Source organism: Chelon labrosus, assembly GCF_963514085.1.
Source record: "Chelon labrosus genome assembly, chromosome: 1".
Lineage (NCBI taxonomy): Eukaryota > Metazoa > Chordata > Actinopteri > Mugiliformes > Mugilidae > Chelon > Chelon labrosus.
In genome coordinates, this window is record NC_140337.1 from 7,440,543 (window position 1) to 7,465,273 (window position 24,731).

Below are 24,731 nucleotides of genomic sequence, written 5' to 3' on the forward strand. Positions count from 1 at the left end.
TCCTTTGTTTTTTTCTGTGTAACCGCACCAACGCGAATCACTTGAAAACATATTTTTGTATCTGTTGATTTTGGCTTGTTTCTCTTAGAGAAAAGGTAGACAGCTTCACACTCATCAAAAGTGCATTTTGCTTTTGCACTGAAATAGTGACATTTCTTTTTGTAGCTATGATGTTTTTTAACATGCAGGTATTTAAATACTTGCAAAATGTGCAACATGGGTTCTCTTTCAAAAACTCATGATATAATGTGTCTGCCCATGGAGATCTGAGTTTATTCATGTCATGTTTGAACTTTTTTCATCCTGGTTTGCAATGTCTGTTGTCAATCTCTTCATCCTGTGCTGCTTCATCATCCACTCAACTGTCACCTTCTTCTGCAGCTGTGTCTCCAGTGTAACTCTTCTCCTCTTCATCCTTCTTACCATGTCTTTCCCTTTCCATGGCTTTTCTTTGCCTGTTCTTGTGTCTCATCTACAATGAAAACAAGTTTTTGCTGAAATAAAGTTAATCAGACGTTGTTTTTTTAGGTTGTAAGTGATAAGGTAGTATCATGTTATAGTGTGATATCGACAAGTTTGTTTTTCTGGCATGGTAGCAATACGCTTCCATACGAGAAAATGAATGAGTAAATAGAAAATGCTTCGAGGAGCTGGTAGCTGTTGCTGCCATTTCTGAATTATTAAGTACATGCAGTATGACATTATGTATTATTTCAGCAAAATAAGCCTTCACATATACAAGGAGTTTCATATTAAATATTAAGTATTATGTATTTTAAGCGGAAATAAAGTAGAAGAAGTTTGACATTAATATTTTATCTGTATAACTGTCCGTGGTGCTGAACACCTTGGCAACAGTAAACAATATGTCCATATAATGCTATATTAACAAAAGACTGTATTGATGTGCTTTACATATGTACTGTATGATGTACTATACGTATGATGTAGATGTATGTTCCTCCCATTCACTCACATTGTAGACACTTGAATAAAAAAGAATATCAGAAAATTTATGAAATGTATAAATAAGAAAACTAGTAGCACATATCAACGTTTTAGTTACATAAAAAAATGTAGGAGGAGATAGCTGGCGAAAAACGCACAGAATGACAAAAAGTAAATAAATAAAATTAGTCCAGTGGCAGGTTAAGATACAGATGTAGGCTATTTTTATTAACATGCAATGGTCCTCCTGTCAGCTGGTGTATATATATATATATATATATATATATATATATATATATATATATATATACACACACACACATATGTATTACACATACATACATATATATATACACATACATATATATATACATATATATATATATTTAATAGCTACCAGGTCATGTGATCAATTGACACAAAATCAATGTTGGATCATAACTTTTGGAGCTCCATGGGTTGATGATGAATTGAAACAACATATGTGTCAGAGGAATGAGGCAAAGACTAGAGCAAACAAGACTGGGAGTGAAACTGACAGAAAGAATTACTGTAAGCTGAGGAATTTTGTTACCAAACTTAACTTGAAGAAAAATAAAGCATTACAACATCAAATAGTAGACCCATTAGCTTGCTATCAGCACTTAGTAAAATCTTTGAGAAGTTGGTATTTGATCAAATGCAACATTACTTCTCTGCAAATAACCTGATAACTGAGTTCCAACACGCATACAGGAAAGGACATTCTACATGTACTGCTCTTACTCAGATGACAGATGAGTGGCTGACAGAAATTGATCATCAAAACATCTGTGGTGCTGTCCTATTAGATTTTACTGCAGCATTTGATGTAATTGACCATGGCCTACTTCTCCAAAAGCTGGAAAGCTATGGTTTTCAACCCCCAGCAATTGACTGGTTGAAGAGCTATCTGACACTAAGGTCACAAAAAGTATTTTTCAATGGTAGTTTTTCAGACAGTGTAAGTGTTGAGTGTGGTGTACCACAAGGAAGCTGCTTGGGCCCACTAATGTTCTCAATCTTTACTAATGATCTACCTTTAGCTCTACACAATATGAGGGTAGTAATGTATGCAGATGATACAACTGTGTATACAGCTGCAAAAACACCTGCAGACCTGGCAAACTCCTTAAATAGGGTGTTAGGAATCATAGAGGGTTGGGTAAAACAAAATAGACTGGTCCTAAATATAGCAAAAACAAAAAGTATTGTATTTGGTTCTAATCATTCCTTAAGTCTTGAGCCAGTGCTTAATCTCTCTATTAACAAAACACCAATAGAACAGGTAAAGGAAGTTAAGCTACTAGGTGTCATCCTAGACAGTAGACTGTCCTGGTCTAAACAAATTGACCAGACAGTGAAAAAAATGAGTAGTGGAATAGCCTTACTTAGACGCAGTAGCACATTTCTAACAACAGATTTAAAAAAGAAGGTTACAGAGACATTGGTTCTTTCTCAGATGGAATATTGCAGTATTATATGGTCAAATGCCACCAAAGAACATCTAGCTAAACTTCAGCGGGTCCAGAACAAAGCAGCACGACTTGTTCTTAGATGTCCATACAAGACAAATATTAACTACATGCACTCACACTTAAACTGGTTGAAAGTTGAAGATAGGCTGACTGCATCCATATTAACATCAACCTGGACAATCTTAAACAACAAAACACCATTGAGTCAATATAATCTGTTCTGCAAAAATTCTAATACCCATAATCATAACACAAGGTATGCAGCTGCGGGGCGATTTACTGTACCTAAGGCTAATTCCAACTCCTTTCAACGCACAGTCAGATATAGAGCAATTGCAGCATGGAACAAGTTGCCAGCTTTTTTAACTAAAATAGATAAAAAAAAACATGCATTCAAAAAACACATGAAAAAACACCTTAGTCAATCATACATAACAGCTATGATCTGAGCAGTAGGGGGTATATATGTAAGAGAAGGTTTTTTTTTTTTGTGTATATATCCTGTGTAGGTGAATATGTATACGTGTGTGTGTGTGTGTGTGTGTGTGTGTGTGTGATGGTGTGTTTGTGTGTGTGAGCTTCTGTATACGCATATGTATGGAGTCTTGTCAATCTAAGGTTTGTTGATGTGATGTAATGAATTTTAAAATTATTTATTATCTGTCTGTATTGTCGGACCCCAGGAAGAATAGCTGGGACGTAAGCCCCAGCTAATGGGGATCCTATAAACAATAAACAATAAACAATGTCACCACACTGGCTGCCTGAGATACACATATTGTGTTATCCCAGTACCTTCTGAATAGCTTTAAACACACAGTATCTCTGCTTAAATATCCCACATTTTTATTTTGAGAGCAGGCAGTCGGTACACGTTGTAGCCGTCTTCTATCTTTGTGTGCTTACTCTAACGTCTGTAGGGTGCACTTGAAAAGTTGGAGTGGCTTGCTCGGAGTGTCGAATATACTACTTAAAACTAGTTTTTTTTTTTTTTTTTTGAACAATTTATTTATTAAGATTTCGTACAACACTTCAAGGTCAGTGCAATCAATTAACATCCCACATTAACCCCCCCAGCCCCCCTCCCTCCCCTTCCCCTGGACAAGAGTGGGGAAAAACAAAAACAAAAAATCAATAGCAATAACCGCAATGGTTACAACAGCAGTAATAATCAGTAAAAAACTAGTGAAAACAAGCAAAAAGGAAAAAAAAAAGTGATACAACAAGTCAAGCAAAAACCCCAATTCACACCTATCGAAGGGGCGTTAAAAAAAAAAAAAAAAAAAAAAAAAGGGAAACAAAAAATAAAAATATATATATTAAAAATTATTAAAAACAAGATGCACAGAGATGGATTGGTACAGAAGATAGAGACAACAAGCGGCCTGGGGAAAGTTGCATCAGCCCTGGGGATCACCCAGGACTCCTGCAGCACACTGCAGTACAGTTTTCAATTTTGACCATGGACACTGCTTACAGGGGCAGCTCTATTATGTAAAAAGGTCAGAAATCCTCCCCAGCATTTATCAAAGACTGATGGTTTTTTCCTGAGATCAGGCCCGGAGTGGCTAATCAGGAGGACCGGGACAATTCCCGGTGGGCCGGTCTGACTTTCGGGCCGCGAGGGCCGGTGTTCAATTATTATTTTTATTTATTTATTTATTTTGGGCCGGTGTTCAGTCATGGCACTGAGTGGGTATCACGTGTATGCTGTTACCGCTGTCGCTGGGCCGTCTCCACTTGCAGCTCTTTTCCTTTTGTTTTTTTGCAGACGCAGCCTGACGTAACACGTCTGTGCACACCGCACACTGTCAGTGGTGTTTGGAGCCTTGCTCCAGCACCAGAAGTGCAAGGGAGTTTGCAAAATGGAAAATAAAAATAGCAAGGGTGGCGCAGAAAAAGCGAGAATTAAAAAGAGAAAAGGAGACAGATGCAGCCAAATGTGCAAAAATCGGCATCTTTTTCAATAAAACGTGCTCGCGGTCTGAAACGACCAATGAGGATGATGAAACGGGTAAGACAAGATGCTGAACAAAATGCAACTTTACCTGCACCGTTCAAGTTAATTAATTAGCCTATCAAGTCAATGAATTGCGTGGCGTTGTAACATATAGCCTGTCTAACCTAATGTTACATCATTTATATAATAGTATGATGCGACGCCACATAACTGGCCACAAACTTGGTCTTGGTTGGCCATGTTTCTTTGAACTATTCTTGTGCAGAGGAAAAAAAGATAATGGCATCATTAGAAAGTTATGTTATACTGTGAATAACAAACTTGCAGAGAACAGTGCAATACTTATTTTATTCTTTCATGTTTAAGGATTAGATATCTGTGAACACTAATTTGCTTGATATTTGATTTTGCAGAAAAGGACATGCTGATGTTGTATTTGTGAAATCTAAGTTCTGATTATAAAGTTATTACAGAGTGCAACCCTTTTTTTATTTTTTCAAATTTAATTTGTTGAAAAGGATGTTGTGTTGCAAAGAATAATGGTGGAGATTTGCACTAATGTTGAAATAAATCCACATTGTGAAGCAACCATTACTTCCACTGAATTGGAGTTATTTTAGAAAACATACACGGAATTACAAGGCTTTAGAGAACAGTGCGCTATTGTAGGCTTAACATGTAAAGTTATAATTACATTATTTTAATACAATAGGTCGTAACATTAAGTGGGCCGGTCTGAGGCATGAAACTCCAGGGCTGAAAATGAGTCCCACTCCGGCCCTGCCTGAGATTAAACATGATCTTTTCTGGTGGCAGGTATGACGAGAGCTCTTTAAGCCACAAAGAAACACCAGGGGGCTCCTCGCTTTTCCAGTTGATAGCTATACATTTGTTAGCTGCAATTAGGGCTAGTCTGACGAAGCGAGTGTTGTCTTTCGTGTTATTTGGTAAGACCGACAGGTCTCCTAATAACGTCAGCCGTGGATTGGCTGGGATTTCCACCCCCATAATTCCTTTAATAATGTCCAAAATAGATCTCCAGTACTGCTTCAGACATCCACACGTCCAAAACATGTGAAGAAGGGACCCTGTTTCAGTCTTACACCTAGGGCAGTATTCAGAATATTTACTACTTATCTTATGGAGACGATGAGGTGTCATGTAAACCCTATGTATAAGATTAAACTGTAAGAGTCTGTGTCGGCTGTTATAGGAGAATGATTGAGAGCTACTGCAAATCTCCTTCCATTCAAAGTCATTGAAAGCATAATTAATGTCCGCTTCCCACTTAGCTTTTGCAGTAAGAGCTTTATTTTCTGCCAGGCTCATTAGTCTGTTATAAGCATAGGATAGGAAGCCTTTAGAGTTATGCTTGTCTCACATCATACAGTCTACCTCAAAATCCTCCAAGGGGATAAGTTTCCCACCCTGCTGCACCCTAATAAAGTCTCTAACTTGTAGATATTTAAAGAAATGTGCAGAGGGGAGCCCAAAAGAGAATCTTAGTTGTTCAAAGGATTTCAAATTATTGTCCTCATATAGATGTCCAAAAGCACATATGCCTCTGTTATACCAGTCTCTAGTAATGCCATCTTTTAATATCCCAGGTAAAACCGGATTAAAATGGAATGGGGTAGATCTGTACAATGTGCGGACACTATGGAACTTTGTTCTAATTTCATCCCAGATTTTAGATGTAAGTTTTATCATTGGATTTTGAGTTACATTTTTCTGCTTAAATAAATGGGATGCTAGACAACACTTCCGCCGTATGGGACTGTTCAATCTGTTTCCAAGCTGGAGGGTGTTCCAAGTTTTGGATCCAGATCCAGATAGCTCTGGATTGGGCAGCCAGATAATATAACTGAAAATCAGGCAGGTTTAGTCCTCCCTGCTCAGTGGGACGGCAAAGGGTTTTGAGCTTGATTCTGGGAGTTTTACCGTTCCACAAGAATCTAGATATCAGTCTGTCCAGATTTTTAAAAAAACGCTTTCGGAATTGGAGTTGGCAGCGCTTGAAACAAGTAAAGGAACTTGGGTAGGATATTCATTTTTATACAATTTATCCTTCCAATTAGGGATATTGGAAGAGATTTCCATCTATCCAGATCTGCCTCAACTTTTTTAAATAGAGGTTCATAATTTAAAGAGTAAATCTGCTGTGGCTGGTTGGGTATTTGCAGACCAAGATAACAAAGCTTACAGGGGTCCCAATAAAAGGGAATGTCTCTCCTTGATAGTCCTTGAGCAGCTGGGTTAAGAGGCATCATGACACTTTTCTGCTTATTTATCTTATACCCAGAGACGCAGCTATATTCCTCTAACAGGGCGCAGAGGGCAGGGAGCGATGTAGCTATATTAGACAGATACAGCATAATGTCATCAGCATAAAGCGAAATGATATGCTTCTCGCCTTCAACCATAACGCCTTCTATAGCAGGATGTGCTCGAATGGCAATTGCGAGGGGCTCGACCGCTAACGAAAAGAGGAGCGGGGACAGGGGGCAACCCTGGCGAGTGCCACGTGACAAGGGGAAGAGAGATGAGAGGTTAGCATTTGTTCGAATCATTGCTGATGGGTTGAGATATAGCATCTTTATCATTTGTATCAAATTTGGACCGAAATTCATTTTTTCTAATACTGCGAAGAGATAGGGCCATTCTAGTCGATCAAATGCCTTTTCAGCATCTATTGAAAGGGCTACGACCGGCGTATTGATCTTTTCGGCGCAGCACATCACATTGAGGAACCTACGGATGTTGTCAGAGGAAAAACGGTTCTGAACGAAGCCTGTCTGGTCTTTGTAAATAAGGTCTGGTATCACCTTCTCCAGCCTAGAAGCTATAACCTTGGTGAATACCTTATACTCTGATGAGAGAAGGGCTATGGGCCTATAGGAACCACAGAGTTTCGGGTCCTTACCTGGTTTTAGCAGGAGAGTAATCAGAGCCTGTTCTAAGGTTTTAGGTAGTTGGTGTATTTCAAGTGAATGCCTAAACATGTCCATTAGCGGTGTTATTAGATTAGGTGCGAAAGTTTTATAAAAGTCCATAGAGAACCCATCTGGCCCCGGTGATTTTCCTGCTGAAAGTTTTCCAATTGCGTTCAAAACCTCCTGTTTAGTAATATCCGCCTCTAGGATCTCCCGTGTCCCTGCAGCCATCCCCGGGACATCCAGCCTCTCCAAAAAGTTAGACATTTTGTGAGTATCAACACCCTGAGAGGAATACAAGTCAACATAAAAATCCTTAAAAATGTCATTGATACGTTTAGGATCATGGATTATTGTGGCGTCATCCCTGGTCTTAACTGAGGGGATGCATCTCGAGTTTTCCTCCCTTCGGATCTGCCAGGCTAATAATTTACCGCTTTTATCCCCATGTTCATAATATTGTTGTTTCGTTCTGGCCATGGCATTCTCAATCATCCTAGTGGTTAACAGATTGTATTCGGTCCTTTTGTTACTTAGAAGATCAAAAATCGTTTCACTATGAGTCTGAGAGTTCTCCTTTTCAAGATTCCTAATTTCTGATTCAAGTGTTTTGGTTTTCAGCATGTATTGTTTCTTTTTCCACGATGTATAACTTATAGTCTCACCTCTCACATAGGCTTTTAGGGATTCCCATACAACGGAAGGTGAGGCGGTCCCTTTATTAATGGTGACAAAACTGTCTATTTTGCTACTAATAAGTTTAACATAATCTGCGTCATTAGTTAGGTGAGTGGGGAATCGCCAAAGTCTGTGACTACTCGTAGTGTTCTTTTGAACTATCTGGAGCATGAGAGGGGCATGATCCGAGTGAGTCATAGCCAGATATTCGCATGAGGATATAAGGTGGATTCTGTCCACATGCGTAAGAAAAATATCGATTCTGGAGTAGCTCTTATGAGCATGTGAGTAAAAGGAATACTCACGTACTGACTTATGTTTATCTCTCCAGACATCCACAAGTTTGAAATCTGCTATTTCCTTTTTGAGAATCTTAGCTGCTTGGGATAGGGTTTTGAGATTAGAGGATGACCGATCTTTAGATGGATCCAGAACTAAATTCATATCACCACCTATGATAAGTTCACTCGCAGAACATGTTAGTGTGAAAAACAGACTTTGGAAAAATTGAGGGCAGTCATAATTTGGACCATAAATATTTACTAACGTGATAGATTCACCAGCTAGAGAGCCTTTAAGTATCAAGTATCTGCCCTGTGTGTCTTTTTCAACATTATCCACCTGCAGAGGGACATTTTTACCTATCAGTGTGGCAACACCGCGAGATTGGGACGTGAAGGAGGAATAATAGGTCTGTCCTTGCCATTGGCGTGTCAGTCTAATATGCTCAGCATCTGTTAGATGAGTCTCCTGTAATAGAGCTACGTCTATTTTGTGATTCTTGAGAAAGTTAAGCACCTTCCTACGTTTTGATAGATCATTGATGCCGTTAGTATTCCATGTCAAATACTTAAAAGCTACAGCTGTCATTTTCTAAGCTAGTCTTCCCATATGGTAACGTTACAGTACATGTAATGCAAGAACCAGTGTAACCGATTACAGCAATAAATACAGGCTGCTGTCTCAACTAAGAAATACATTTCTATGTCTTGTATACAGAATGTAAGCATTAAAGAAAAAGAGAAAAAAAATTAAAAAATAAAATAGAATAAAAATAAACCCTTTAGTCCCCCCTCTTGCCCCACCCCCTCCCCAACTGAGGAAGTGCCAAACCCATAATCTTCCTGACGTTTTTTAGCGCAGCTAGAACCTATGTCGCTGCGTCATTAAACGGTGCCGAACATCCTGACAAAGTTAAATAATCTACTAGCCGTCAATCCAAGTTCGCAGCATTGAATTACAATCATATAGACATGAGAAGACAATGTTAAGGATCTTGTAACATGAAACAACTCCCCACGAGAACACCAGGAGAAGCACTCCAGGATTGAGGGGTTTCAGGTGGCAAATATACACATAAAACCGCAAAATCTAAGACTTGTAATTAACAGACCCTCTAATTACCAACCTATTACTGCTAACAGCTGCCCCTATGAACCACACAAACATACACAGGTAATAAAACGGAGTGATGTTTATAAAACCGAGTCATCCTATAATGGCATTGCAAATAAAAGCCATCACCTCCGTAGCTTATAAATCCCTCCAAGTCCTGAAGTGAGGTCGAGGTGTGTAAACCAGTTTACCGGGTAGAAGATTAGTCCTGATGCAGCACGTCTGGGTGATGCTTCTTCAGATAGTTTTCAGCAGCCTGTGGCGTTGTGAAGGTGCGCCGTCCCTCCTCCAGATCCACCGAGAAAGTAGTTGGATGTAGCAGCCTGAAAGTGATGCTTTTTTCTTTGAGTTTCCGTTTCAGTGGCGCAAAGGCTTTCCTCTTTTTATACAGGGCTGTTGACATATCTCTGAATATCATGATGGTCGAATTACCGTATTGTAGTGAACTTTTGTTCCGAGCCGCCTCGGTGATCTTGACCGTGTCAGAGAAGCGGAGCAGCCGGATCACGATGGCACGGGGTCTAGCGCCATCCGCTGGGCGTTGTTGCAGAGATCTGTGAGCGCGCTCCACTTCAAATGTTTCCCCCTCTAAGTCAAGCATCTTGGGTAGCCATTCTTGAATAAAAGCCACTGTATCCTTCCCCTCCACTCCTTCTGGAAAGCCGATCAGCCTCAGGTTCTTCCTACGGGCTCGGTTCTCCTGGTCGTCAAGTTGTTCCCTCAGGTCGCCCAGTTCACTCTCCGTAGTTTTCTTGTAGTCGTCTAGCTCGCGCTGTAAGGCGGTTAGCGAGTCATCAAACTCACATTGCTTCCCCTCAATGCTCTTTACTCGGTGTCCAATGGCTTCGTTGTCTCTGGCGATCTTTTCCATTGTTTCAGAAAGCCTATTTAAACGCCCTTCAATCATAGACTCGATCTTCTGTATTCCTTTCTCCATCTCAGAAATGAACCACTGAGGCGCACGCTCCGGAGGCTGGCTAGCTAGCCCGCCGTCATTGCTAGCACTGGGAGGCGGCACTTGTTTGTTCTTTTCATCCTTATTTCCGTCGGTCTTTTTCGGTGGCATTGTCTCGTTTTCAGTGTTTTCAGTTATTAAATCAAGGGTGGCGTCGAGCTGACTCGGTGTGAATTCGGCAGAAGGCCAGTTTCAGTAGTCTAGTAAAACGGAGCACGGCACCATGCGTCTGTTCCCTACGCCTCCATAACCGGCTTAAAACTAGTTTTTAGCCTTATGCATAAGGCTAATGAATCTAGCAGAAGTTAAAAGAGTAAGCCCACACGAGCGAAGAGAACTCAACACATGTCCACCAGTCACTATCTCGCGGGGAAGGCAAAGAGCACACAAACAGCACGGCCAACCCTGCTTACAGGTCGCAACTCGCTTCCCACAACCAGAACATGTCGGACAGAACCCTCGTCAGGTGAACGCCAGACAACGGTGTGAGCAGGTGACCAGTTAAGCAGGTGGCACCACTGAGCAATCAGGCCCAGGTGTTACTAATTGAGGGTGGAGGTGGAGCAGCACTCAACCTGCCACAAGAGGAAATGAGTTTAGGGAATGATTTCTGCATCCTGTATTACTCCAAACTAAAGCTCTAAGGACCTTTTAACACCTGTACTTTGTTTACTCTCATCCAAATCAGTTGATCTGAACAGTGTTTCTCCTTAGTTTGGTATCACCACAAATCATGTAAAATGTTGCCTCCACTTATTGGTCAGATGTAGCCATGGTGGGAGCAACTTAGCAACTACTGGATAAGATCCTGTGTTCCAGTGCATATTTATCTGTGAGATAAACTTTCAATTTAAAACAGAGTGATAGCAGAGTTGGAAGTGTCTGTGAGCTTGTTCATACTCCCACTCAACACCAAAAACACTGTCATTGTTATTAAGAGGTTCCAGTTTAACTGACGTACTAAGACGTTGTGTTATTTTCTGTTTGTGTAAAATGGTTTAGTGGGCTGATTCCTTTAAATTGTACCAACTTAGTTGTTATCACAGAATTATCGATACATAGCACGCCACTTCAGCCACTATTTGCTTGTCAGGTCTGTTCTCATGTTATTTTACAGTGTTAATGACACTGAGGATGGTTAGAGTCTGAGGTAGGTAGTCCTTCATCAGAGTTCAAAAACACACCAAAACAACTAAATGTATGACACAGTTAGATGATACCAGGACATAATAACAGAAACAAATATGAAATAATAAAGATTAATACGGTAAATAAGGTAACTATATCCATCATGTGTGAGAAACTGGGATACTGGATTAAACTTTGCAAATGTTGTATTTGTTTAATTCTTGGTTTTATATTTGAGACAAAAGTGAAGACAAACACATACAAGCAAATAAAATGTCACGGCTACAAATACATTGCTGCACAAAGTGGTCTCAACTAACAAGCTTTTAAAATGCTAAATGACCTCCATACAAAAACAAAGCTCATCAAGGATCAATTAATTTCAATGGACAAAACATCACACACTCCTCTCTGTGGACCTGAAAACCACGAAGAGAGAAAAGATGATTTATTCAGGTGATTACTCAGAATTAAAGACACTTTGACAACATTCACATTGTCTGGTACCTTTATTATCAGGAGCTGTTCCTAGATTTTGACTTGAGAATAAACAGTTTCCTCCATGACTGCAGGAGATGGACTTCCTGTGAATGGAGAAACGATAAGGTGGAAATGTTCCAGATTATATTTATTACATTTCAGTTAAGATTATTGAAGAACATTATTGTATATTAATAATAGATAACCCTCCATAGGACAAGCAGTTGCAGAAAATGAATGAATGAATGTTAAAAGTTGACCCCCTGGAATAATCCCAGCTTGTGTTTACAGCTGAGGACCAGCAGAGGGTGCCATTAAGTCATTCATTTCTCTTCCTGGTCATGTGTTGCAACCAAAGATGATAATATCAGAGCTTCACTCCAACCTGTCTGCTGGATTGTGCAGTATCACAGTGAACTGCTCCATTCATTACAGAAAATGAATGAATGAATTAGATTAGATTACTTTAGATACTTGATACATTAACTCCATAACATTACCAGTGAAATTGAAGGGTTTGAGACACCAACACTGACCAAGATCTCTAACTTCATGAACCTGATGAAGCCTTGTGTAATTTTCATAAATGTTAGTATTTGTATATGATTTGTTATTTATATAAAAATCTCTATATTTTTTTTCTCTATTTAGTTGGTTTTGTTGATAACAATCTGTTTACTGATCAGGAGCCAAACCAAAGAAGGAAAAGATACAGGATTATTCAGCAAATCAGAATGAAGACAACTGACCCCTATGTTTTGCTGGTTTGACTTCAGAATAAACTGTTTCATCAGCGGTTGCAGGAGCAGATATTCCTGTCATGAAAGAGATCAGTGTAAAATGTTTGACAGTAACAGGCAACGCAATGATTAATATGATTTGCTTCTGTACAAAAGTGTATAATAAACATGTTGCACAGAAGAAAATATAAGAGACAAGATGTTCTAAGTTGTAATATTAGCTAAAGTAGGTTCCAGTGAGTCACATTACTTATTAAGATCAACCTGTTACAACAATCACTGCTGCAGGTGGACAGAGACTTGACTCACCTTTGTCTCTCTTGGCTTTACCTTTATTGTGGAAGAGAACCTGTTCATACATCAGACCGTCATCTGAAACAAAAGCCACACTTCAGGTTTCAACTGTACAACACAGAAGAAGGATCATTGTCTAGTCAGGACTGTTGGAATGAATCATACCTGCAGATGACCCAATCTTCACAGCAGAGTAAACACAGCTCTCCTCTGGTTTCTGTTTCTTCTCTGTTAAAAGGATCAGATGATATTATCTGTTATTTAGATGCTACTGGTCTAGAAAAGTGTCTCAGCTACTGTTTGTTCTATATCTTGTATGTGGTTGTTTCTACATAAAACACTCACCCTTCTTAGTGATGTTTTTAAGCTCAATCAAAGAATATGTGGCATCCCTGGATTCATCTGAAATATAGTGACATGTTTGAACTTCAGTCATTTACAGAAAATCATCTCATTCTAGTATTTAAAACTGATTCATGTTAAATATGAATCACTAACTAGAAAAAGTGTGTAAATCCTTTAAAATGCAGTTCGTTGTAAAATGTTATCTGATCTTGAAGTTTAAAAACCCACTGAGCTTGAACTAATAATAATTGTAATTTTCACACACAAAACATGGAATGTACTGGTGGAAAAGCTCTTAGATTTAATAACTGGTCAAACCTCATCAGCTGCATTAAACTCGAACAAGCCTTAGAGCAGATGTGGATCAGACCTGCACAAAGTTCAGGAGGAACTTTGGAGCATTCGTCCAGAAAGAACTCAGCTTAGTCATATTCTTAGGATTTCTGATGTGAACGACACAGATTGTCTATTGAATTAATTTTATTTTAAAACACTAATGCATAAATGAACATAATCCTAAAGGGTCCACTTCTTTCCTTTCCTCACTACTGAACATACTGTACCATTTTCAGTGTCTTCAGGGCCTTTGATTGATTCATAGAGACAAGCATCACCTACAGAGTAAAATCAAGCCAAGGTTGGATTTAATATCATGATGTGAGTTATGTAATGGTTCAGATCAGATCACAAGAAAAATGGAACTGTTCTCATTAAAGATTTGTCAGAAACAAAAGTCAGGGTTAAGGCTGACCATGGAGAGGAGAAGGATATTCACTCTGTTGACCTTCATCCTGGTTGATCATGTGGTCTGTAGTAGAGCTCTGATTTGTGCTCTGAGACCTGGTGAAAGCAAAACATTTGAATACAGTAGATTTAATAAGAATCACTGAAAGTAATTCTAGTACGTTGATAAAAGCAGGAATCTATTCAGTAGCAGATACACCTTTCAGGCATAACATTATGACCACAAACTAAAAAGTTGTGACTCATCAGAGAATGAGGCCAGGTCAACACCTTGTGCTGTTCTTCATGGTTTTTGAGTTGTTCCAAAAGCGTTTTTGTGTGTGTGTCTTGTCAGGCTACATCCTGCTGGGAATGGCTGCTGCCATCAAAGAGTGTCATTGCTATGGGGTGGGGGTGCCTGGTCTGGTCTCGGTGGGTGCTACATGTCTAAGTAACATCCACATGAATGACAGGTCCAAAAGTTTCCCAGCAGAACACTAAATGTCACAAGATGGTCAACGTTATTGTCAGTGATCATAATGTTGTGGCTGATCGGTGTATGTAGCCATACAGAACTTGTACAGAAAGCCACAGAGGTTAGACTCATAAAAGACATCCTCTATAAGAAAGCTGATCACACCAGAAACTGATTAAAGTGGAACAGGGCGGACTTTCCTTTATTTTTTTTTTAAAACAAAACAGATTTTTTTTTTTTTTAAATGATGTCACTTCCATGAGTCATTTTTCATTGAGAACAAAAGGATTAAATGTTATATAAAAAGAAGCGACACCAAAGCGCTGTGCATCTGTAATATTTGAAAGCAGAGCACAGCTGCGTCAGCTGCATCAATGCTGCCTAACTCTAAATAAAGCAGAATGTGGTTTAACTGGCCGTCATTCTTGCATCTTGTTTGTCTCTTCTTATAAATGTTAAACATAATCACAACATAGATAGATAGATAGATAGATAGATAGATAGGAAATTGACATCTCCATCGCATACAGCACTGTCAGACATACATGTAGGAAACAGTATAATAAGCCCAAATACCAAACACCCAGTAAAGAATAATAATAATAGTAATAAAAATAAAAAATAAAAAAATAATAGCACAAGTGTGTGTTGTCTGTAACACATTTAAGTAGAATAATTTAGCAGATGATTAACAAACATCCTTTAGGTCAAAGTTAAACCTATACACATACTGGACAGTTCATTAGGAACACCATACAAATCCTAGGTAGGACCTTCCTTTTGTCTCAGTACAGCCTCAATCCTTGGATTCCTCAAAAGGTGGAAACATTGATATGAGATTGTGGTTGATGCTGACATGACTTCATTCCATGGTTTCTTTAGATTTGTTGGCTGCGTATTCTGCTGTGTTCTGTTGAATTCAGATCTAATATAGGTAACGCTGCTGAAGTCCAAACAACTCATTGTCCAGTTTGGTAAAGAGTGGTAATATCTTTGTGACCACAGCGCTTCTGTAAACTCCAACCAGTCTGACCATTCTCTTCTGAGCTCAAGAGGGCGGTCCAGTCCACAGAAGTGCCCCTGACTAAAAGGTTTGTTGCACCACTTTGAGTAACATCCAGAGCTTGTTGTGGTGAAAATCCCAGGTGAAGTCTGTCTGGCATCAACAATCACGCCACTATCAAAGTCACTGAGAACATATCTTGGCCTCATTCTGTTGTTTGACCCAGACGTTAACTGAAGCTCTTTAACTGTATCAGCAGGATTTAATGAGCTGCACTGTTGACACATGACTTACTGTTTGGATAACTGCATGTGATAGTTGGGTCTTTATCTAGTTTGGCTATCAAGTAAATATATACTGAACACATAAAATGGTCTAAAAGACAATGTAATAAAACCATTAAAAACAAACAGGAGTAAATAAAATACAACATCCATCATATTATACATTTTTAAAATCTAGAATATGTAGAAGATCATTGGCTATATAGTGAGATAATAATTGGAGCTTACTCATGTAACAGTTCAAAAGATGCCTACCTTAAAGCTAACAGAGACTCAAGATCCTATATTTCAAACTATTAAAAAAGAAGCAAACAAACTAAAGAGACTGTGAAATAAATGTAAATAATGTCTATACTGAGTCTATATGAATGCTTCTCATTGGTGCTGTTCATTCAACTCTCTTCAGAGACCTGGAGGACAAAGACAACAACAAAAACAGAGCCAGAGTTATCCAAGAAACAAGAATGCTTCTATGTAATATATCTAAACCAACAGATCATTTGTAGAATATAAACACTTACAGCTTGTATCCTACATGGTAGCATCACTACCAAGAGCTCATCCTAGTTTGACTTCAGAGTAAACCGCTTCATCGGTTGATGCAGGAGTAGATTTTCCTGTAAATGGAGAGATGATATATTTAGCACAACTGTCTGATATCCTGATTAAAAGGCAGTATAATAGAGTTAATGTATTCACTAATACAATGAATGATACTCTATGTATGCACTGCCAGTTTATATCAATCACTGAGTAAAAGCTATGATACACTATCCTTCAATAAAAACAGCTGTAGTATTTTACATACCTTTATTTTTCTTGGCTTTTCCTTTATTGCCGTGGTTCATCTGGGCATAAACCAAATTAGGATCTAAAACAGAACCCAGATCTCAGCATATATTTGTTTGTCAGGCATAAAATATACAGTGGCTGGATGAATGGAAGGACTCATAGAACTAGGATTTTCACAACTACTGTGACAGATATTGAAATAAAAATACACACAAATTACACTGACTCTTTGTGTATTATACTGTGCAAAGGAAATAGACAAAATGTGAGTGCAACCCACAAACTGGCAGCGAAATTTGTACAAAGTGCTAAATAACAGACTATCATCTATGATTGTGCCACTTGGTTTATGTGAGACAACATTTAGAAGGTGGAGGAAATCGTTCTACATAAAATCTATTTTGTAATCTGCAACAGCATGACTTTAGCTTTATGGGATATCTCTGAGACACAAACACATGGTAAACAAACTCCAAGAGGCCCTGGGTGTGTGTAAGATTTGACCATTTCTAACTCTGGTGACATCTAGTGATAGTGTAGTAGTAGGACACTGATAAACTGACACATAACTACCTATGTAGTGATATGACAACACATTTCACTACTGAGCATATTTGTTGGACTGTACCTTCACCTCTTTTCATCACATCATCATAAACAACACTGTCCTCTGGTTCATGATGCTTCCCTGTTAGGATAATCAGAAGAATCCACAAAAGAAAACAATGAATTCATATTTGCAGGCTAAAACATTTCTGAACTATTTATTTGTATTTTCTATGTATCTGGAGTACTCACGCTTCTTTCCAGTTTTTTTGAGTTTAATGACAGAGTAGTTAACATCTTCTCCATCTGAAATAAACATAGTTTTCTTTACGGGATTTCATGTCAATCACTTGTATTTAGTCTCCTTAAACCACCCAGTTTAACCTTTCTAACAGCTTTTCTACTGGGAAACATATACTTTACCATTTGGAGCATCTTCTTTCACTGTTTCATAGAGGCAAGCATCACCTATAAAACCAATTAAGAAAGTCAACATCAGAGTATCTGAATGTCACGCTAGGATACAAGTATCCTATTTTTTGTATCATTTCTGTTGATTTGTTGGTTGTTTTTTTGTGATGATGAGGATAAATTGAAAGACAGGAAATACTAAAAAGTAATGTTTTACACAGAACAACAACATGTCATCTATATATTCAGTGTTTATTTCTGTCAGAATGAAATCCTGTTTAGCTCTCATCTTCTGTGGTCATATAACTGAGACTGTTTGTCCAACTGGCTCATTTTTAAAGTTAATGGTCTTGTAGAGTTTGACTTCTGATTAAATGTTCTTTGCCAGAAGCCGAGCGTGAGAAATGTTACATGAGTTGCAAACACCAGAATGAAAACATATATGTGACGAAAAGTTAGTGAAAAATCTAGATAATAATAATAATCATTAGTTACTGACCATGTAGGGGAGATGTGTTTTGTCTGACTCCATGGTTTGTGATGGAATCTGGACTCGACCTGAAACATAATTATTAAATACTGTAAATACACAGAACAGGAAAACACTGCAGTATGTTTAAGAGGAGAAAACAAGGGTGCTGTACTGACCTGGGAAAGCATGAATCTGTGAAAGACACATTAGTGACGAGATTCTTTAGTCATGAGATCAGAATGGAGTTTGTAGTAAATATACTTTAGAATACAGACTCAGAAGGAAAAAGGTCTCACCCTTGGACCGTCTGTATCGATACAACAAGAGCAGGAGAATGATGAGTATGATTCCACAAAGAAGTCCAGTAATCAAAGGCACTGGGGAAGAAGAACTTTGAGCTCCTGGCACAGCTATTGGAAACAGAAACATTAAGTATTAATACTGGACTGTTCATGATATAATTCATCAGATGACTGATGAGTTTAGGCTTTAGCACAGAAAATATCAACATAAATACAATGTTTATTTTCAAACTGAAAAAATAAAATGCATTAAATGTTTTCATCCTGCTCACGTTTAACTGCCATCCAACTCTGTGGTGATTGTTTTCCTGAATGTTCACACTTGTAGAAGCCTTCATGTGTCTTTGACACTGCAGAGATATTCAGCTCCCCTCTGGAATCACTTTGGATGAGTTTGTCATTGTGATAGAAAAACACATTGGAAAGTATTTGTTGTTGTCTCAACCTGCAGCTCAGAGTAACAGGTTCTCCCTCAGTCACAGGATGGACAGGACTCACCAGGATGATACCATTAGAATCTGGAAAACAGTCAAACAATGATTTAGTCAGACTTTTCAAACAGCTGACATACAATGAGGAGAATGGTTTCTATATGCATACATATTATATCAGACATTTGGTTTCTGAATAATTCCAAACTGCAGTATGAATCTTACAACTATCCCTTCCCACCAAATAACCAACAGCTTATTACAATGTCCTTTAGATCACGTTGGACCTGTTGAGCCTCAGAAACTTCTGAACACTCCAAACCTCCACTAAAACAAACCCTCATCGTGGTAAGTACCAATATGTGCTTGGAAAGTATGAATGTGATGATGAGGATGTTTTGTTGCAGCCACAGATGAGAAGTCAAATACGGGCCCATTAGCTACAGAACAAATATGGACATACAGTATTTAATAGGCTACAGTGGTTTTAGTTCAAAACTCAATCAATGCCTCCATTTGGAAAACAGTCAAAGCATTTTAAGTTCCAGTTTCAGAAAGAGCTCTGTATTGAACTAGAAAGGGAAAACTTCAATCAATACCAAGAAGTCTCACGTTGCCCAAGAAGTTTGGTTTTAATCCTGAGCCCTGCAAATGTTTCACACCAACCTAACTAGAATATTTTAGTCAGGTTCCTACTTGACTACAGCGTCTTTACATAATAGGCTGAAGGAACACTTTGGTGGTAGAAATGTTCTGCTTTTTAGTGATTTATTACAGAAATAACAAGAAAGAAAGAGAGATTTATTGTGGGACAGTTTGGATAGAAATAGTTTTGTAAGCAGATGATGGGAGTAAAGTAAAGCCTCCAACTAAAAGTAGCATGATGCTTAGTTTACTCTGATTGCATTAAAACAGGACAGACTATGAATAACTGTTGTCTGTTTTGTCACAATTATGTAACATGTCACATAACTGGGTCATCATGATGTGATGTTTTAATCATTTACAAACAAAAGAAAAGAACTATTCTAACATACCATGTCCAGTGATGTTGACTGCGTTGCTGAACTCTCCTGATCCAGACTCACACCAGTACACTGTATTATTAGACTGGTATCTGGAGAATTTACATGTGAATTCTGTCATTCTCTTCCAGTCAGAACAGGACAGGTAGCGGACAGGGAAGCTCCTCACTCTCCACTCAGTCGAGTTTCCCTCACATCTCAGAGAGACAGAGTCAGAGGTGAAGTGCTGCACTCTGTCAGGATTCACTGAGAGAGACGCTGCTGAATGGAAATCTGAAAAAGAGTCAAAGCAAGAAGAGTGATATTAATCTGAAAAAGGCCACAATGCAAATATTTATTTGCTTTCATTCTTTAATTGCTGAAAATTAGTACAAGCATGACAAAGTGCAGTGTTTTGGTCAAACTATGAATAATACCATTGAAGTATATTTGAATTGATATGCAACAAGCAGCAGTCTGTAAAATTAGAAACTGCATACTTTTACCTGACATCTGTACTCTGACAATCTGATAAGTAAGAGCAGTAACATGAGCTGATGAAGTATCCAAAGATGAAGAGGAAACATTCAAACACATGCCATTCCTTACCTACTGATACCAGAATATTCAGATTATATTATTAGTATTATTGGACGTTCTTTTTTCCTCTTTCATTTATTTGTTTATTTTCTTCTCCTTTTTCCTCCTGTGCATACATATACTTTCTTCCAGACTCAACATATACCCACACAACACAGCACACCCTGAGACACCACATATAACCTCCTATGTTTTAGAGACGTCCTGTACCAATTTATTTTGTCCCTGTCATGTAAGGATTTGAGTTCAGTTAAAAAAAGGTTTCAAAATCTTGTAACTCTCTTTTTGTGTTTTTCATTTTATCTGATACATTGAAAAGAAAATGTAATGGTAATAAGATAATTAGTTTGATGGTAAGAAAAAATAAAGACCCTGCTGCATTAGGAGAACATAAATGTGCACAGTCAATGAATTGTAAGCATGTGTTTTAGTTTTCAAGATACTGCATGTAGGTCACAGAGAAAAAATGAAAGGTGACATATAATCTACTTATTGAGAGAACAGATGGAAACAAACTGACCTCCAGACCAGACAAACTGAGGTCGACTGGAATCAGTGTAAAACACTGGGTCTCCTCTTCCAGCTCTACACACATATCCTGCTGTGTGTGTCTGTCCATCAATGATGTAGGAATCTTGTTCAGTTCCACTGATGCTACCAGGAAGCAGCTCATAGTTGTAAGATGGATACTTGTGTGATACATTAGGAACAGCTTTATACCAGTAAAACCTCAATCCTGCAGATGGATGTTCAAGCTCACAGCTCAGAATTACTGAGGCTCCAGGACTCAGCCATGATGGAGACACAGAGAGGACAGGTTGGGGTTTAACTGTTGAAAGAGATTTTATCAGAATGAAAACATGTTACTATGTACTGATGGTAGATTACATTCAACATTTGTGTCCTGCATAGTTGTCATTTCTCTATGAATGGTTTCCTGCCATCTTTCAATATATACTACATACATTAGATTATTGGACATTTTTGTAAATAACAGTCATGACTGGTGAAACATGATGTGACCTTGTTGAATATCGTAACTGATATGAACCATCAAACATACAAGACAACAAACATTTCAAAGACAGAACAGAACAACTGAAATTTGGTTGGTTCTGTTCAGGTCATGCACAATAATGGTGCAAACCTTTCAGAACTTTCATACAAACAACATTGTCATTCCTATTTGAGTTGAAAATTAATTCTATGGAGGTTAAATTCAGGCAAATGTCTATCAACTACTGACTATCAGGTGGAACTCTGTCTGACTGTAGATGTAATACACACGTCATACTTTGGACAATAAAGAAGTTGGACAGATCACAAAAGAAACATGACTTACCAGATACTGACAATGTGATGGCTTTACTCCACTCTGTTGAAGAATATGAGTCATCTCTGTGTCTACTCTTACACATGTAGTCTCCACTGCTGGACTCAGAAGCAGTGAAAGTCCAGTATTTATTGTATGTCCAGTGTATAGATGACCTGGGTGTTCTCCATTCATACTTCCACTCAGTGTCTTCACCTCCCTGGACCTCACATGTCAGAGTGATCTTCTCACCACTGAATATTTGAGGCCAGTTGGGTTGTCGTGTTAAAACAGCCTCGTTGGAAACTGTTTCCACCAGATATGAACAGTTGGGACACAAATAGAAACATGAAATCAACAGAGAAAATGTAACATTGTAGGTTTCATCACTAATTCTAATGATAATCATGAAATCGTGAATATTTCAAACTAAATAACTGAACTCACTGATTGTCTCAATGGTGACTGGATCACTGTGATCAGTGTAGTAAACTGGTTCTCCTCTTCCTCCTCTGCACCGGTAGATTCCTCCTTGTGATACACTGATAACTCTGTTTTCTCCATCATTTCTTCTGACTTGAACTTCAGAGGTGTCTGTGGTACGTCTGAACCACTCATATTTCCATCCAGCAGAGGTCTCCACAGAGCAGGTCAGTGTCACTCTGCCTCCTACTGGTATGGTTGTTGTTCCAGCCGTCAGTGTGGCCTTGGGTCTATCTGATGTTGTGAAAAGAAATACATTAAATGTAATATTTATGGGATTTGTTTTATGTTTTTAAACTCTAAATTCTTCCTCTTTTTTTTTCAAATTTTAAAGTTGTTTTGTTACAAATGTTAATTTGGCATGTTAAGAATTTGCTTGCATTTTTCCAAGTCATTTCTCATGTTTCTGAATTGTGTTACTGTCACTTTGAGAGTCAAGGAGTAGAAGTAGGAGTGACTTATAAGACATGTGATCACAGAATCAGGAAGTAGAAAGAATTAACCAAGCATTGTCTGGGAGCTGTGAATTGTTTCCTCTCTCAATCCAGTTCAATCTGCAAACATCTTACGCCATTGATAGCATCGTTGGTATGTATTATTTGTTTGGATGTTGTTTGCCATCGCAGATCATTATTTTTGAGTTTATGTTTAGTTTTGTGAAGTTTGATGCAAGAATTCATCGAGTCACCGTAATTTACAATCAAAGCGGTCGTGACTGCTATTTAAGTCATAGGGAGAATAAATACAAATAAATATGAATAAATAGTTGATACGTTAAAAATGTGTTAAAATATAATAACTTGTAAGCATATATGTTGTTAAAAGTACAATAAATACATGAAAGCAGTAGTTAAAAAACAGGTCAATTTAGTTCATTGAAGAATCAGTATATTTACATTGTGTTTGTGTAAAAAAGGACATTTTATTATCTTTTGTTCATTACGCTGTTTGTATGTTTCAGTTTTACTCTTTTCGATGATGTCAATAAACCTGTGGACAATGGTCAACTGTCTTCAGAGTCGTGATGTCTGGAAGGAGTTTATCTAACTGCCAAGTGGTATCAGAGTAACATACCGAGGGCAGCACAAAAGTATGTAACTTCTCTCCACCCTGAGAATCCCTCTATGTTTATTAATGGTTATTTTCTCTGTACTTTCAGATATTTTGAATCATCTGTGATTCGTGTCCATTTCATCAAGGTGTCAGAGCTCCATCAACTTTGGTTTGGAATCTCAAAATAAACACAGTATGACTGCTTCTGTAATAATTAGAACTAAAAAGTTACCTTGACGTGTAATTCTTGATATGTCCAGTTCAGTCACATCTTTTCTCAGTTTATTTTCCACATGTTTATCTGCACTACCTTTTATTTTACAGAGCTTTTTGGATCACCACCCACAACAAAATGCCAAAAATCCAGTAGTGCAAAGGGTCTTCACCAGTAAAAACAGAACAAACAGGAGGCGACAATATTGTGAGACACATATTGTGAGAGATGTCACACATCATTTTTTTTTGTGTGTATGGCTTTTGGAAAGATCAGTGACACAAGTACATTTACTACTGGAATGTCAGATTGGAGGCATATGCACCATAGCACAGAAGAGCATGAAAAGAGTAGTGCACACCGAATCTGTGCCAAAGCATTTTTACTAAGGTGCTCAAAAGCAGCATGTTTGCTGGTAATCAGCTGTCTGCTCATAGGGAACCAGTCAGAAAGAGACGTCAGGTATTGGAGCGTGTTGTGGATGTGGTGAAAGTGTTAGGGAAGAGGGGGCTGAGCTACGGGCATACAGAGAATGAGGCAATTGTAGCTGATACAACTGGGCACATCATTCAAGACTGCATTTCAAGTAATGTACAGAAAGTTGGAATGGTCTTCATTCAGCTAGACACAACACAGGACATAACCTCTCAAGATTAGTGTTCAGTCATTTTAAGACATGTACTTAATCTTGTGCTGTCTGACACAAGATAAACTGTCACTGAAAGTTGATCACTGTTCAGTCTGCTGAACAACATTGCTGTCTTCATCAAGGACACCTTTCTCCAACTGGGGAGGCAAGGTGGTGGTCCAAATATGATGCTCTCAAAAAAGTGTTTGGGCATTTGGGGAAACCACAGAATGGTTCGTTCACAGATGCAGTCCTGACACAATCAGCCACAGAAGACACAGATTATGTAAAAGCAAATGTACGTGCCAAAGCACGTGGTTTTAAAGAGGGCCTCTTGAAATATGAGACCATATTAACAGCTTAGATATCCCTGAGAACATCTGAGCAAACAACAGCCCTGTCTAAATACCTCCAGACAGAAGGATATCCTTTCGGCCCATCGTATGGTGATTGCTACACAAGAGGGCCTGAAAAGTATTGCCAGAGATTATATGAGCGTGAAAGCAGCTGCGGACACTTATGTGCAATGGACAAATGAGAATATTGAGAAAAGAGAGGAAGAAACAGATGTTGAAGTTGAGAGTGCATTGAGTCAGAAAAGAGGAAAGAAAAAAAAGACAGAGCCGGAGAAATGGCTCAAGATGAG

At 38.4% G+C, this 24,731-nt stretch overlaps 1 protein-coding gene across 1 annotated transcript in view; it reads right to left on the bottom strand.

Moving 5' to 3' along the window:
• The window catches only part of LOC311486562 (Fc receptor-like protein 5), a gene marked incomplete at its 5' end in the record, with an annotated part of 69,033 nt that extends 44,508 nt beyond the window's left edge, over positions 1-24,525 (bottom strand). The window contains 3 exons of the mRNA XM_084542464.1: positions 21,738-22,013; positions 22,155-22,424; positions 24,495-24,525. Coding sequence (XP_084398590.1) covers positions 21,738-22,013; positions 22,155-22,424; positions 24,495-24,525 — 577 coding nt within the window. The remainder of the gene's footprint in view (positions 1-21,737; positions 22,014-22,154; positions 22,425-24,494) is intronic.
• Positions 24,526-24,731: the final 206 nt, after the last annotated feature.